Raw genomic sequence first — 15191 nt, 5'->3', positions numbered from 1 at the left:
ATTAAATTGCATTGAGATTGTTTCATGATGTGTTAAATTAGTTTATTATTTTGTAGCAAATATGAATTTTTTTGTCGCAAATATTTTGTACTTCATCGCATCAAGATTAGTTTATTATTTTTGTTATATCATTTTTCAAGCTTGCGTACAGAGCAGGAACAGATGCGTTTTATATCATTATTTATAATGTTTTTAATCATCCTTTTAACTACTGTTGTTATGTTAAATTCAACTATTTAAATTTCAATTGTCATTTCTGGTAATTTTTTTTCCTACTGCACATTTCAAACTGGTACAAAGAATGTATGGGGGTGTCATTCATTTTAATTCATGTCATGGAACTAATTTAACACTTCATGAAACAATCTCATACAATTTAATCAGCAACAAAAAAAATTAATAAATATCTGCTACATCCTACAAACTTTATGGATAAAGTACAAAATATTAAGAAAATAATATTTGCTACATATTTCATGGATCTAGTAGAAAATATTAATAACATAATAATAAATAATTTTATTACAATTTTTACATTGAAAGCAATTTAATCACCAACATTAAATAATAAACCAATCTTAATGCGTTTTATATTTTATGGTCTATTGTATAACCTTCCATTTGAAATAAAAAATTGCATAAGGAGATTGGTTTCTTAAATAAAACACAACATATTATGCAACAATGAAATGTGTTTTATATTTGTTGGTATGTTGCATAACTCTCAATTTTAAATAAAAAATGATGGAGAGTCAATGATGAGAAGTGAGAGAGAGAGAAAAGGAAAGAGAAAGTGGAGCCCACAAGGACATTTTGTTAATAATTTATGAAGAGGGGTATTTTGTTTGTTGGTTTGAAAATGAAGGACAATTTGTACATTCTTCCGAAAAAAAATTGTTGTAGCTACACAAAAGACAACATGGAGTTGCTCACATAATAACACATGGAGCTACTTTTACCTTTCTCTGCAAAAGTGAGAAATTAATGGGCCCCGCTATTTTAGACTTAGGAATCAGAAAAATAAAAAAACGGTTTGGATTTTTGGCAAAACCAGCCGAGTTGTTTATTTATTTCCGGTCTAACTGCTTGCTCGGTCTTTAGTTCAAACCGAACCGGACTTGCTTCCGGATCTGGTTTTAATAACAGTGCTAATGACCCTTTTTTTATGATTAAAAAAATTATCTCACTAATGATCCGTATCGTATTCTTTTATTTGTTTATTCGATCCATATCGTATTTGATAAGATGGATACATATCATTTTTGTTTCCGTAACCTTTACCAGATACGGGTACAGGCAAATAATTTTTTTTATTATCTAAACGGGTAAGGATACGAGTAAAACCTATTATGTATCCATTATCCAATCAAGTAATTATAAAAAAATATATATTAATAAGCAATGAATATCAATTCACCAGCTATTCTTAATTTGTAATTGTGTTGCACTTAATTAACCATTAAAATACAATTAAATTCCAACAAATTTCAATAAAATTGACCTTTAAAACATTTATATATGCGTACAAAGTGAATGTACTTTAACATTTTATTTAATAAATAATAAAAATAATTATTATATTAACATTATCCATTATGTACCCACTACTATTTTGTTATTTAAAAACTACAACGGACAAAGATAAGAGCATGGATAAAAATAATTTGTAACAAGTACGGATACAAAAATACTTCCACCCGACCCTTATCGTACCCGTTGACGCCCCAAAACAACCTCTTAATTACCGTAACATGTTTGATTCTTGCTAAGAAAAATGCAAGGAGTGTCGAAATTAGCAAGCCCTTTAAAAAAAAGAAAAAAAAAGAATTAACCGCTTAGAGAAAAAGAACAATGAATTTCAATAGGTGTGAGTTAAAACTATTAATATTGTTACGAGCTATTTGTCGTTTCCTACCTGTGAGTTCCGCAATTATATTTTGTAACACTCATTGAGAAAATTGCTTGTATCATCTTATCTAGCTCCTAAATTTTTTAATAATAGCCTCGTCTCCATAACAAGTTCTGTTTGTCAAACCAAATAACAAATAGTGCCATTTAAAACAATTAAATTTTACAGACCCCAGAACACCGACTTTTCCCATATAAAACCAAGTGCAGCTAGAGTACCTCAAGGCAACCATAAAATAATTGTTGAAACACTGACCACTGATGGGTTGCTCAATACTACAACACCATCTGGTAATAAGTCTCCAATACTGTCAGGAAAATAGGCATGTCAATGAGCTTTCACTAAAAAAAAGATAGTCAAACATAATTAATTCTTAGTGAGCTACATGACCTTAATAACACTACATCATCTTTTACACTTCACCATTACCTAACCATCACAAACCAATATACACTGGTCAGCATTTGAGAGAGAGAGAGACTCTGACCCAGAATGGGCTTTGAATACACTGTCCAATATTGAACTCGCTACTCAGCATTTATTCAATTTATGCCTCTTGGAAACCTGATCACTCGAGGGGTCCATCACTTGATTCCCATGAGATAGACCATTGTGATCCTATGACAAAAGTTCTAATTAATACCATAATATGCAAGTTACCCACACCATTTTTTACAATGATTTAGGTGCATGAAAAGTGGCATAAACCATCAGTGTAAGAAACTGAAATCCTATCCATGTTAAAAGAATACTTCAGAAATTCAGCTACATACTTCAATAAAATGATATGTCAACTAGGGGCACTCATTTGGTTCAGTCATGTTGCTTCTAACTATACCAGATCTGTTCTTGTTGAAATATTTTGGTCCTTCGTATGGTTTACTGTTTTGTAAAACAGACTTTCCCTGTCTGATTCCAGTTGACTTGAAAGAAATTGACTGAATGGCACCCCAAATGCCAACAAGCTTACACTCGCAAACCTGGTGACAAGTCTAAAAAAAAATGGACACAGCAAAATAGGCAATGTATACCTAAAGGCAATTTCAAGTGTAACTCTGCAAAAACCTAAAGGCAATCATGCCCTGCAAATAAAGCATCATGGATATCCAACCCACCAGAGCCAAAATTTTGCAAATAACCCTATAAAACAAAATGTCCTCAAACACTTAACTATTTCTCCTTCCACCCTGTCATGTTTACAGTAAGATGGTGAGGTAGTTTGTGCATTTTCTAAAAGAAGGGAGAGAAGGGACAGAAAAATGATCTTTCTAGGTTCAGAAGCATATGAGATATTTGAGACACTATTCGTCTCGCAGGAATATACATGATATTTTAGTGTATTATAAATGGAACATCAAAATATAAAGTTCTAATGCGCCCAGAATTATGGATAAGAATGTTTTTATCACCTTAGAATTAGATATAATTGGAGGAACTCTTCTAGAAGATGAACGCTTTCCAAGGTTGACCTGAACTGTACAACTGGCTTGAGAAAGATCAATACCAGAGCTCTCCATTGCGCTCGTTAGTGCCCCAAATAAGCTGCGATTGTAAGCACATTTAAGTCCATAATGATGGCTGCTTGAATGTACTTGAACAGCAAAGTAGCAGCACCAAGCACCAATTACCAATAATATTACTCACAGAGTCACTGAACAAGACTCCTATCATATATTGATGCAGCACTTTCTGATATTGGCTTAGAAATTTAAAAATTGAAGTAATGTGGTTAATACATACCCACAACCACAAGATACTACCAGCATCAGATGTTTTCTGTTCTGGTTGTTTCTAAATATTACAATAAACTAATGGATATAGATATACACAGGTATATAAATTAGATAGGAATATAGCTAAGATGAGACTAACTTCTGGGAGTATATACTAGAGACGGTAATTGTCCCCTCATCAATGGCCAGTTCATCCTCAGGCAGAACATTAGTATTAACAGTGCAATCTGGAGTCCCCACTTGCCTCTGCCATGTGGGCTGTGGCTGAGTAACCACGTCAATGTTTTCTGAAAAAAAAAATCAGAACTATGAAAATACTTTAGATGAAATACAGACATATGACATATTGTCATTGTCACCAGTCCGATACCATCTCCCAATAAGTTGTGTGAATCAAACATAGACCAAAGAGTTCCAGTGTAAAGTCTACATAAATCACGCAAAACCTCAGAAACAAAGAATTTTACTTCACAAATGAGAAACCGCCCTCCCCTAATCTTTCATTTTCTTTAAAGAATACTGAAGCTTCTCTTTTCAAGAGGATTGTTTTGTTTCAAGACAAGACGGGATAAAATGAATAAAACACATCGACCTATGCAACAACTTAGGCATCTTGAACTCCTTAAAACTACAAACCCTTTCAAATATAGAAAATATCACATAGACCATCCCTTCTCCCTCTTTATACACACACAGAGCAAAGGAGGAGGTTGTGCATGCATAGTATTTATTGTTTGCAGGGATAAACATGAAATCGAGTAAATAACAAAGAACTTCACCTGTCGGTAAGTCAGGTTCCACCAAAGCATGTGAGTTTGATAGGATAGCATTTGGTGTAACAGGTAGGGAACTGTTGTCAATAAACTTCCCCGAAAAGGTGTACCCAGAAGCATTACCATTCCTTACTTGTGACATGTCTGACAATCCCTCGGCCGAGACCCGGTTGCTGCTCTGTTTTTATGTGTTAAATGTAAATGAGAAGAAGTTTCAGCAAGTATTTGTTCTACAAGTGTTACAATAAGTCATTTTTAAGTCGTGTGCAATTTGATTCTTATTGCTGGTGCTTGTTTTTTTATTATGTCTTGCATTTAGCCTAATTGTAGCATCCTATCGGCAGAAGTTCTAAAAATCATTGAAGTAACCACATTTCAGCAACAAAAGTTAAAAAAAATGTAGTTTTGCAAAAATAATGGATCAGACGATTGTCCGACTAAATAGTAGAGAGAGTGTTTAGGAACTTCCTTGACGATCCATTCAAATATGATGAATTTGCAAATACCAAAAACAAAAAGCGTCTTTTGCAAATGAAAGCAGGTAGGTTTTGCAAAATAGAAGCTTAGTTATATTTGGAATTCAGGAATCTCAGGGGAGAAGTCTACCCATGGCATGAGCTTCGTATTGTCAGGATTCCATTCAGGATATGTTGATTCATACTTTTGCACCTTCTCTTGAAGAAATTTTACATACTCGATTACCTACATAATGTACAAAGAGTTATGATATATAATGTAGTGGTTCTTACCTAAACATACGCCTATACATACAATAAGTTCTTGCTTCTTACAACAACAACAACAAAGCCTTTAGTCCCAAGCAACTTCTTGCTTCTTATATCAACAAATTTCGATGTTAAAGAATAATTGAACTATTAAGACCTCAAAAATAAACTAACCAAGTATGAAAGATAATGGAACTAGATCATTAGAATAATATGAACAAGCAAGCACCAAGTTAGAACAAATAATTATTGCTTACACTGTGACAACAATAGTCCTGTTTCCAAATGATTGACAACTCTCTGCCTACCTTTTCATCGTATGCATTCACAAATCATATTGAACTCATGTGCTCAGACCATTAAAAAAACGATGGAAAAAAGAAAATCTAAGTATAGAATGAATTGTAAATGCATTCTGAAATTTGAACACGTGCATTAACAATTCAATTGTTCAGTATGAATGGTGGACGCATGAGTTCAGCTTGTCTGCATTGAGTCTGCTTTGTTTTGATGCCAAAAAATATTTTAGTGTTTTTTGGCTATCTGAATGCATGAGTTCACTAAAAATAACTGAACACATGGGTTGAACCAGTAGGTATAGAGTTGTCAAAGCTTCTGAAAACCAGGATATTGTTGACAAACATTTAAAAGAATTGGAAAAACAAAACAATTCATTAAAAACCATCCACATACCAATTATTAGCTCTTGTACTCTGTCTTTTATAAATACATTACTTCAAGAAATTGATGTACACGTTACCAATATATGCTGACCTACTTCATATAGGTAGACAATCTATGATTGAGCCAAAAACTAATGGTAACCAGATTTTGATTGAAATTAGAAAATAAAATAAGGAACAAAGCGAACTTTAGATTAAAGAACATTTGTTTGATGACCTAGGTTTTCTGGGTGGAAAAACAATTACCTCAAGAAGAAAGGTAGCACGGTCCCTCTTCTGGTCACTATGCGGTATAAGTTCTCTAAGTAACTGAAATCTGCCATAAAAGAAAGGTTTTAACATTTATATCTTTTATTTCGGGTATTTTCAGAATCATGTGTTCTCCTTAATATAATGGTAACCCCGCGACATGCTTAAACATCAGCAACTTGTGGCCAGGTATCACGTGCAAATTACCTCAAAAAAAAACATGCCTTAGTTGTGACAAAATAGTAGGTGTTATTTGCAATACACGAACACAATAGCAATTAGGTCCAAGTTACAAAAGATAACACAAACAGATCCAAATTAAATCAACTTACCTTTCATTAATTTTGCACCTACGACGCTGTTCAGTGGCAGAGTGCTTAGATCGGGGGGTAGTTGGTGTCCCCAGCTTGCTGTCCCCATTTTTACCATCCATCCTGACTGTTAGCTCTCCTACATTTTTATTTTATTAATTAGAATTTCACATGAACCTGCTAAACAGTTGCAAATATCTAAAGAGTCAAATTACCAGAAGCAAACAAAAATGTCAGCAGCATAACAGATTAAAAATTGTATACTAGACCAAAAAAGCAGTAACTCGTTGCCCAGTTGCCCTGCCTATCATTAAGGGAAGTCCATAGGCAACCCTATAAAACCTAAAATTGCCTGCTGTGCTCAGCAAAGCCCCAAGATGCAATACGCCTACGCAGCACATTAAACCACCTTATACACTGTGCTAACATTAAAAAAAATTACACCTTAAACTTAAAGTCATTTATTGATGTGCAATTACACTCTCCGAAGTTAATTGAGGAAAAAGTGGATTAATGAGAAGCATCAATGCATGATTCGTAATCAAGGACTGATTCAACCACTGGGAGGTGACTGAGGCTTGAGTGGGGCTTATTCCAGCAAAGGTACAAATAACATGCTATCTTGTTAAGTATGTGATTAGCAGTACTTCCAAGGCAACACATTTGAAACTTGGTAGAAAATTGTACTCAGTAAGCATATGTTTTAAACAATGTTTCAAGTTCACTAGAAGATTTACTAAACTTCACCAAAACATACAATTAGATGGCATTTGCAATATCTTCAGAAACCACTAAACTTCAATGGATTTTAAAGGTTTGTCAAAATTCACTGCAGAATCTTAATTAATAATTATCAGAAAAAACAGTATAGCACAGATTTGAATTTACTGGGATGTCGACTACGTAAGTTAAAATAGTAAGAGCAAAAACATTCTTCTTGATTCCACTATTAAAAGTATGAAATTACCTTTCCCAGCCTCCAGATGAATAAAGCCATGCTCTAGATAAATACTAATTCGAAATTCTAAGGAAGATTGTAACATAACACGAAGAAAATTGCAAAAACGGCAAACAAAACTGAGTTTCTGGTAAGAGGTAAGTTTTCGAATGAGAATTTCGTATCAGGGTTTCAGTCTACAACAATTGGCAGAACCGTTCCTCTTCTGACGAAGCTGATCCTATGTGTTCATTTTAGTAGCTTGGATTAAAATTCGAGTTCATACCTCGGAAAAATATAAGAGAATTCCCAGCATCAGTACTAGTTACAGCTCAATTTTCACCTTTTCGAACAGCCCCAACAGGAGCAACCAAATTGAGATAGCAAAAAAAAAGTTTACAGAGAGGGACCTTGAAGAGAGGAGCCCTGTCTGCGCACGAATTCGTCATCGTCTTCGCTTGATCTAGAGACCGACTCCATTTCACAAGCCGGGCTTCAGATGAAAAACCCTAGATATCTAGAGAGAGAGAGAGGAGAGAGATTTTGTACTGGAGAGGGAGAGATCGACTTTTTTGTCTTATTTTTTGCTTTCTTTAATTTCATGGAACAAACAATTTTCCATTTCTCTTGACTCTTGTTCCATTTTTATAGATTAAACCCTGACATTTTCATATTTAAAGGACGTCTGAAAGTTTTTTTTATATATATATTTTGCTTGTTTTCATTTCTTTATTTGTGAATTTTTTTGGCACGATATACTCGTGCCACTTGATTGCTGTGTTGTAGCTTGTAAGAATTCAGTATGGCACCGGTACGTTTAAATAACACATTTTTAGTATAACCATGTTTGCAACCATCACATTCTTTTTTCATACAACTTTATATATAGACGTGAATATTCCTCCAGGAAAATAAGAAATTGGGTTGAGATCTATTGATGAGTGATGACGAGTATATACAGATACACACTAACTAAAGTTGTATGATTAGGGTTTTTTTTAATTTTTTTTTATAAAAAAAAATATAGGTCATATTTGATGCAGAGTTACTGCAGAAAAGATGAAGAGATAATATAATCATCCTTTAGGGTGTGTTCGGCGTGCCAATGTGCCTGCGGAAAAAAAAAAATTTACTCAGAGTGGATTTTTTTTTTCCAGCGCGAATAGTGTTTTGGTCATTCAAATTGGATCCAAACCCAAACCCATTCCCGCTTAGCAACCGAACACGCCCTATCTTTGATGGAATGGAGTTAGTCAAGGGACAAGTATCCTATGCAGTAAGTACCGCATGGGTGATATTTTCAGCGTGTTACTATTTGGCGTGTGTACTGTTCACGTGAGAAAAAAAATTTCATTGAATTTTTTTTTCCCACGTAAACAGTAATTTTCAGTTCCTATTCCCAACAGGGACGCCGAACAGGCCCTACTTTACGATTCAGATTAATTCAAAAACGGTGTCTATCTGGGGATAGCACAGGGCCAATATTATTTATACTTTGAGATTCGTCTAAAGTTAAAAGAACAGTATGGATTCAATTACTCCACGGAACAGTACCTCTGTAGTACTCCGAGGATGCAATTTCGTTAGTCAAGTGTCATACTAAACAAGAGCATACCAAACAGCTTGAATTCAGACAAAAAAATGGAAGGCTGCTGATAGGTTGGATTGGACTATTAAGAGCAGTATCGTAAAAAACACCCGTTAGGCTGATTAATCGTTCGGAGTAATCAAACTGTCACGAAATTTTTTCGACTAATCGGCTGATTATTCTTGATTATTTCCGACTAATCACTTGGTAGTATCATGTCTTCCGACGACCGCATACCGTTATTTACAACACCAATTAAGAGTGATTTGTGGCTATTCTACGGTACTGATCAGATTTAAAACCTTTATATATAATAACGTCAATTAAATGGATTATGTCCGTCCGTTTCAGATCAAACGGACTTAACTGGATTACATAGAAGGCCCTTCTTTTTAGTTTTATATGGCCTCCAGTCCACAACAGCAGATACAGACATCGTTATCCCTTTCTTGTTATAGACAACCACAATTCATTGGTCTTCAATCATGTCACCTGAGGTAACAGAATATTTCTGTTTAAATCTGAACCGTCCGATCCGAAGCCGCACGAATATAAAAGGGGATCCTCATGTCCTGATCTAAACATAAATATTCTGTTACCTCAGAAAATATGGACTCCTTGAATCTTGAGGCGACTCTTTTATAACTGACAATTGGTCCCACAAGTTAGCTGCTCTTTTTCCTGATACAGGTGCTCTTATGTTGATCATCTTAATATAGAGTGCGTATCCTCTGAGATATCTCAAATTTTGCATGACCGATGTGTCCGGTGCCTATTCGGATTCGTGCAGAACGTCTGTAAACGGTTGAGATTTTCCATAAAGTCAGGCAAAGTTTGAGATATCTCAGAGGATACGAATATCTTACTATAAGTCTCCTCTTTCTCCTCCATCTAGAACTCAACCCAGGGAAACCTGAGAGAGAGACTGCATCCCTTGACGGCTGAACGGACAATCAGCCTTTTCTCAGTCGAATCGTTCTCTTTCTCAAGTGAGTTTGTTTGTTGGCAAGAATAATAGATTGCTTGATTTCTCTTAAGAATTAGGGTTTATTGAATTGCAATTGTTATGTTGCGTCATTCCAGTTTATCCAATTTATAGGTTACCTGTTTGAGGTGTGTTGAAGGCTCAATGCAAACTCTCGTTGTTGTTTGCAATTTTAAGTTTTTCTTAATTTACGATACGGTCAGGGTCAATTCGTACCTTTAGTTGATTTAAGAAGGTTAATATGTACATATGTTAGGCTTTGAGAAGACGAATTAGGGATAATTGGATATCCTGTTAAAGAAACTACGGTTAATATTTTAAATTTGTCTTTTATTTTTTCTTCCTATTGATAGGCTTATTGTTTCAAATATGTTCTTAAATTCTGATTTTTTTTTCATGCTTACATTGCCATATTTATTTTCCAAGTAAATTTTGCTAGAACTTAGTCAACTTACAGGCTGTGAATCAAGTTTGTTCATGTATCTCACAGCAAGTGTGCATATTTACAAAAAAGTTGTGTTAGGCTATATGTTCCCAGTATCTCACAGTAATTAGTATCTACAATAGAATTTGTGACAACTCTTCAATTATGTTATATTTTACCAAAACTGATTGACATTTGGAGGAGTAGAACAAAATATAATTTATGTATTCTATGGATTGGGGAAATATTTTGAAGCTATAAGCTATCAATAGGAGAACAGAAAACAAAAAGGAAAAAAGAACAGACAAATGTCGACAGATGCTACTTTCCTTAACAGATGTCCAATTATCACTATTTTTTCTTCTTAAAGACTGGATGTCATGCAAATGAAAAGGTTAACCTTTAAAAATCAACTCAATGCATCGACTTACAGTGATAAGTAACATTAATTAAGAAAAAAAAAATTGCAAAATAACAACGAGAATTCGCATACTTCATGTGGGTTTTCATTTGACAGCAGTACATTCTGGTACTAGTACGTTCTCAATGTCATGCAACTATATTAAATCGTTTCGGACAAATTATTTTTTCTTTGGTAATTTGAAAGTTCAAAAGTTGGATTTCAGAGCAACAATCTGATAAAATTTTAAACTGGTAAGATTGTGATCAATGTTAAAGGTGTAGAAATGGAGAGGTTTGCAACCATTCTTCCCGATCCATATGTATATCTGTATAAACGCAGCTAGATATTGTGTAAGGAAAAAAAAATGGAAAAGTTGAGTCCGAGACAGAGACTCTAATTCTATGCTTAAAAGTCGCTGAGTTCATCCCAACAGAAGTAGTAGAAGAAAGAGGACTAGAGAACTAGCATGCCTCATTACATATCTTGTCATGCCTTTTTTTTTTTTCTTGAGTTTTTTTTACTCCACAAGATTAATTGGATCAGCACTATTCACCATCTTCAGTAGTATATTAATTTCTATATGTCTGGTGTGTCAAGTTTTGTTGGTTATACACTTTTCTCTTACAAGTTACATCATTAAACTGTACATTACTATATAAAACTGTATGCGGGGCAAAAGATGAAAGGGTTTTCTCATGTTTTGACTTGTTACCTGTTCTTTTTCATCAATGGGATGTTTCCTAGTGCATTTTCTTCTTTTTGCATAAATCGCAAATTGTGTCCCTTTTATTTTTACTTAATACTGGTTGGAGAATACTACTCAGAGTTGCATCCTTTGATTGCAATTCCAGTTTTTCTTTGTATCATGGACAAAGAATGCAATATTCCTAGTTTTGAAAGTGTCAAGATTCATGGGAACCTTAATTTTAGATTTTTCAATTACTAAATAAAATATGTCTCTAGGTCTACCCATGAGAATATAACTGGTAGCATACTTATCACCTGACATCCAACGTTATGAAGTTTTTTCTGTGAAACCTTTTTCTTTTCTCAATTAAAAATGAAATCTAAATTGGGTTGAAGGGAAGTTCTTTATTCTAAGCTATACTTTTCTTTCTGAGCTTCTCCTTTCACTGTCTCAATTTTCTTCTATTAACACTTTATTTATTTGTTTTTAATTCTTAGGTTATGCTCTTGCGAGATACCATGACTTAGATATATAATTGTCTGAGAGAGACACGAGCTTCGCTATGTTCTCTCTCATCTCTCTCTCTCTCTCTCTCTACCTAATGTGACATTCATGCCATGACATGATTTGTTGGGCAGACTTTCTCTTTTTAAACGCGTCACTTTTCCAGTTTGGTGTGCGTTGGAAGAAGAGAAAGAAGCCATCCCTCTCTCTCCCTCTTATACTCTTTTAGATCCCTCTCTTAGCCCCATGTCCTTCAACTTCTGCAGCTTCTTGAAGGCCGAGAGACCCATAGGGAACCCCATAAATGGAGAAAGCACTAATACCAACACCTCCAACAGGAGGGCACCAGTTGGTAGGAGGAGGGTCTTTGTCCAGACTGAAACTGGATGCGTCATGGCCATGGATTTAGACAGAGGTGACAATGCACAAACCGTTAAGAGGCGGCTTCAGGTTGCATTTAATGTACCAACCAATGACGTTTCTCTTTCCTTTGGTGATAATATTTTAGAACATGACCTAACATCAGTACAAGGCAAGTCACCTTTACTTCTGATGCGGAACTCTATGCATCGGAGCTGTTCGACCCCGTGCCTGAACCCTAGTTGTGCTCGTACAGACTATGACACAACAGCTGTCAGGAATGGCAATGACGGCTCACACCTGGTGGAGATACTGGGCTTTTCATCAGGCCAGCCTGCTAACGTACTGCAACTGGTGCAGGATGTGATACATGCTATTAAATCAGGAGTTAACCCAGTACCAATCAACAGTGGTCTAGGTGGGTCATACTACTTTAGAGGCATAAACGGTGAGAATCTGGCCATTGTGAAACCAACTGATGAAGAACCCTTTGCTCCAAACAACCCTAAGGGCTTTGTTGGGAAATCCTTGGGTGAACCGGGTTTGAAGCGGTCAGTACGAGTTGGCGAAACAGGTTTCCGTGAGGTAGCGGCATACCTGTTAGATCATGAGAAGTTTGCTAATGTACCTCCCACAGCACTAGTCAAGATCACACACCCTATTTTCCATTTGAATGGAGATAATAATTCCAATGCCATTGGGGATGCTGGCACTAGCAAGATTGCTTCATTGCAACAGTTTGTGCCACATGATTATGATGCAAGTGACCATGGCACGTCCGGATTTCCTATATCAGCAGTACACCGTATTGGCATACTAGATGTTAGAATTTTCAATACCGATCGACATGGAGGCAATGTTCTGGTACGGAATACTTGTAGTGGGGTTGGCAATTTTGGGGGTAATACTGAACTGTTACCAATTGACCATGGCTTGTGCCTACCAGAAAACCTTGAGGACCCCTACTTCGAGTGGATCCATTGGCCCCAAGCCTCTGTGGCTTTCTCTGAAGAGGAGTTAGATTATATTTCCAATCTTGACCCTGAAAAGGATTGCAAACTGTTGCGAAAGGAGATACCAATGATCAGGGAGGCATGTCTTAGGGTTTTGTTGCTCTGTACCAATTTTCTCAAGATTTCAGCCGAATTAGGGTTTAGTCTGTCACAAATTGGGGCCATGATGAGTCGGGAATCTAAAGGGTCGGAGGAGGAGCCTAGCGAATTGGAGTTGATCTGCATGGGGGTGAGAGGGGCAATTTCAGAACAAAATGCTTTCCTAGAGGAGAGTGATACAGATGAAGAAGAGCCTATTGACTTTCAGTTCCAGATGGATATAAATGAAAATGGTGGGTTCAGGTTATCAGGTTCCAGGTTGAATAACCCGCTTGCCAAATTAGAAGAGAGTTTCAAAGAGGGGGAGGAGGAGGGAGATGAGGTTGAAGAAGTGAATTGCAAACAGGCCAAGTTCGTTCGAAATTCATATAAGCTTCAGTCTAATGCGTCAAACCTTTCCAAGTCACTTAGTGGAGTCCGCCTTGTTGAAAAAATGCCCCCAAACCCTAACCCTAGTGGGGTAAATAGGAGTGCAGATGAGAATTTTCCTCCTAGCGAGTGTTTTGTGCGGTTAGGTGATATGGGGAAGGAAGAGTGGTCTTCCTTTATTGAGAAATTCAATGATGTAGCTATGGAAACCTTGAGAGAGAAGAAGAGTGTAGGGCCCGCATGTCAGGGACCAAGGCTAGGTACTTCTTGCAGATTTTAGTTGTTGATTTATGGGTGTGGGTTGTGTGTTTATGTTATAGAGTAGAAATACTTGACTAGAAGATAAAAAGTGCAGAGAGAATGTCAATCTTGCTGCTGATGTGCGCCGGTTCATTTATGTGTCTATCTGGGGTTGTGTCAATGTTTTTAATTTTCCCATTTGAGTTGTGTGGATTTAATAGTTGGTTAAGTGAATAATGAGGTTTTATTAGGTAATTGGCACTGTTTAGCCATTAATAATGCATTGTCTTATTTCTCAGGATGCTTTGGTGATATTTACTTGGTTCTATTTAGTTGATATAATTCAAATTACATTGGGATTTCTCTGCAGCCAGTGCAACTACAAGGTCGAAGTCGATATTGCTTCTCTCAATGATATAACAATAATAGTACCTTTTATTTTAAGAAAGTAATATGTATTAATAGATGGAGTTTGATTATATGAATAATGGACCACAGAGAGTTGAAAAAAAAAAAACTGTGCACCTTTTTCATATTCTTCAACTGTTAATTGTTATACATCTATTAGTGTTATTATATTTATTATATTTCTGACATCAAGCCCCTAGGTATTTTTATCAGCATTAAAATATCAAAAGCTTTCAGAGTCGTAACATTGTAAGAACATTAAAAGGTATAACAAGTCACACAGTCAGCTGTATGTATTCTAATGCTGATCATTTGTATATATTATGCTGTTGTCATAAAAGAGAATAATTAATGGATTTTGGAGAGTGGAATAAAAATGGGAGCAAACAGAAACCCCGAGGAGGGGCGGAAATGTAATATGTGAAAAAGAAAAAAAATAGTGTGATTTAGGTGAAAATTGAACACGTGATCTTATACATATCAACTAGAACTTAAACCACTAGATTATTAGCACACATTTGTTATTTTATGAGGGGAGGCTAAACTATATAAAAGTTAAAAAAAAAATTCAAAAGTTTAATTAAATTTTAATATACATAATTAAGAATTTTAAAATCATAGGATGACTTAGCACCACCTGACATATATGTAGATCCGTCCCTGACCCCGAGTTGAGATGAAGAGTGAGAAGAGCTTAACTAAGCATTAGCATTTAGAATAGATTTATGATTTTTGTCCTTAATGGGTTAATTAGAATAAACAAATTAATCTCAACTTTTAAAAATTAATA

General features: G+C 35.4%; 1 protein-coding gene and 1 pseudogene across 5 annotated transcripts; one reads left to right on the top strand and one right to left on the bottom strand.

Annotated features, from left to right (window-relative positions):
* Positions 1 to 1980: 1980 nt before the first annotated feature.
* Positions 1981 to 7914, bottom strand: LOC144569705 (transcription factor BIM2-like). Of its 4 annotated transcripts, XM_078320157.1 has the most exons (9): positions 7731 to 7914; positions 6405 to 6522; positions 6070 to 6139; positions 5022 to 5117; positions 4422 to 4593; positions 3782 to 3929; positions 3319 to 3451; positions 2397 to 2527; positions 1981 to 2216 (listed from the first exon to the last, which is right to left on the bottom strand). In XM_078320157.1, the coding sequence occupies exons 1-8, from the start codon at positions 7798 to 7800 to the stop codon at positions 2441 to 2443; spliced, it is 894 nt and encodes a 297-aa protein (XP_078176283.1). In that variant the 5' UTR covers positions 7801 to 7914; the 3' UTR covers positions 1981 to 2216; positions 2397 to 2440. The 4 variants fall into 4 exon arrangements, with proteins under 4 accessions (XP_078176283.1, XP_078176285.1, XP_078176282.1 ...); XM_078320159.1 differs by lacking the exon at positions 1981 to 2216 and having other exon boundaries at positions 2229 to 2527; positions 6405 to 6510; XM_078320156.1 differs by lacking the exon at positions 1981 to 2216 and having other exon boundaries at positions 2229 to 2527; positions 7731 to 7913.
* A 1830-nt stretch (positions 7915 to 9744) lies between these two features.
* LOC144569704 (phosphatidylinositol 4-kinase gamma 5 pseudogene) lies at positions 9745 to 14269 on the top strand (annotated as a pseudogene). The gene is made up of 2 exons (XR_013516139.1): positions 9745 to 9897; positions 11906 to 14269. The product of XR_013516139.1 is annotated as a phosphatidylinositol 4-kinase gamma 5 pseudogene (transcript).
* The last annotated feature ends 922 nt before the right edge of the window (positions 14270 to 15191 follow it).

Source organism: Carex rostrata, chromosome 18 (assembly GCF_964058835.1).
Source record: "Carex rostrata chromosome 18, lpCarRost1.2, whole genome shotgun sequence".
NCBI lineage: Eukaryota > Viridiplantae > Streptophyta > Magnoliopsida > Poales > Cyperaceae > Carex > Carex rostrata.
This window is presented reverse-complemented; position numbering and strand designations above follow the sequence as displayed.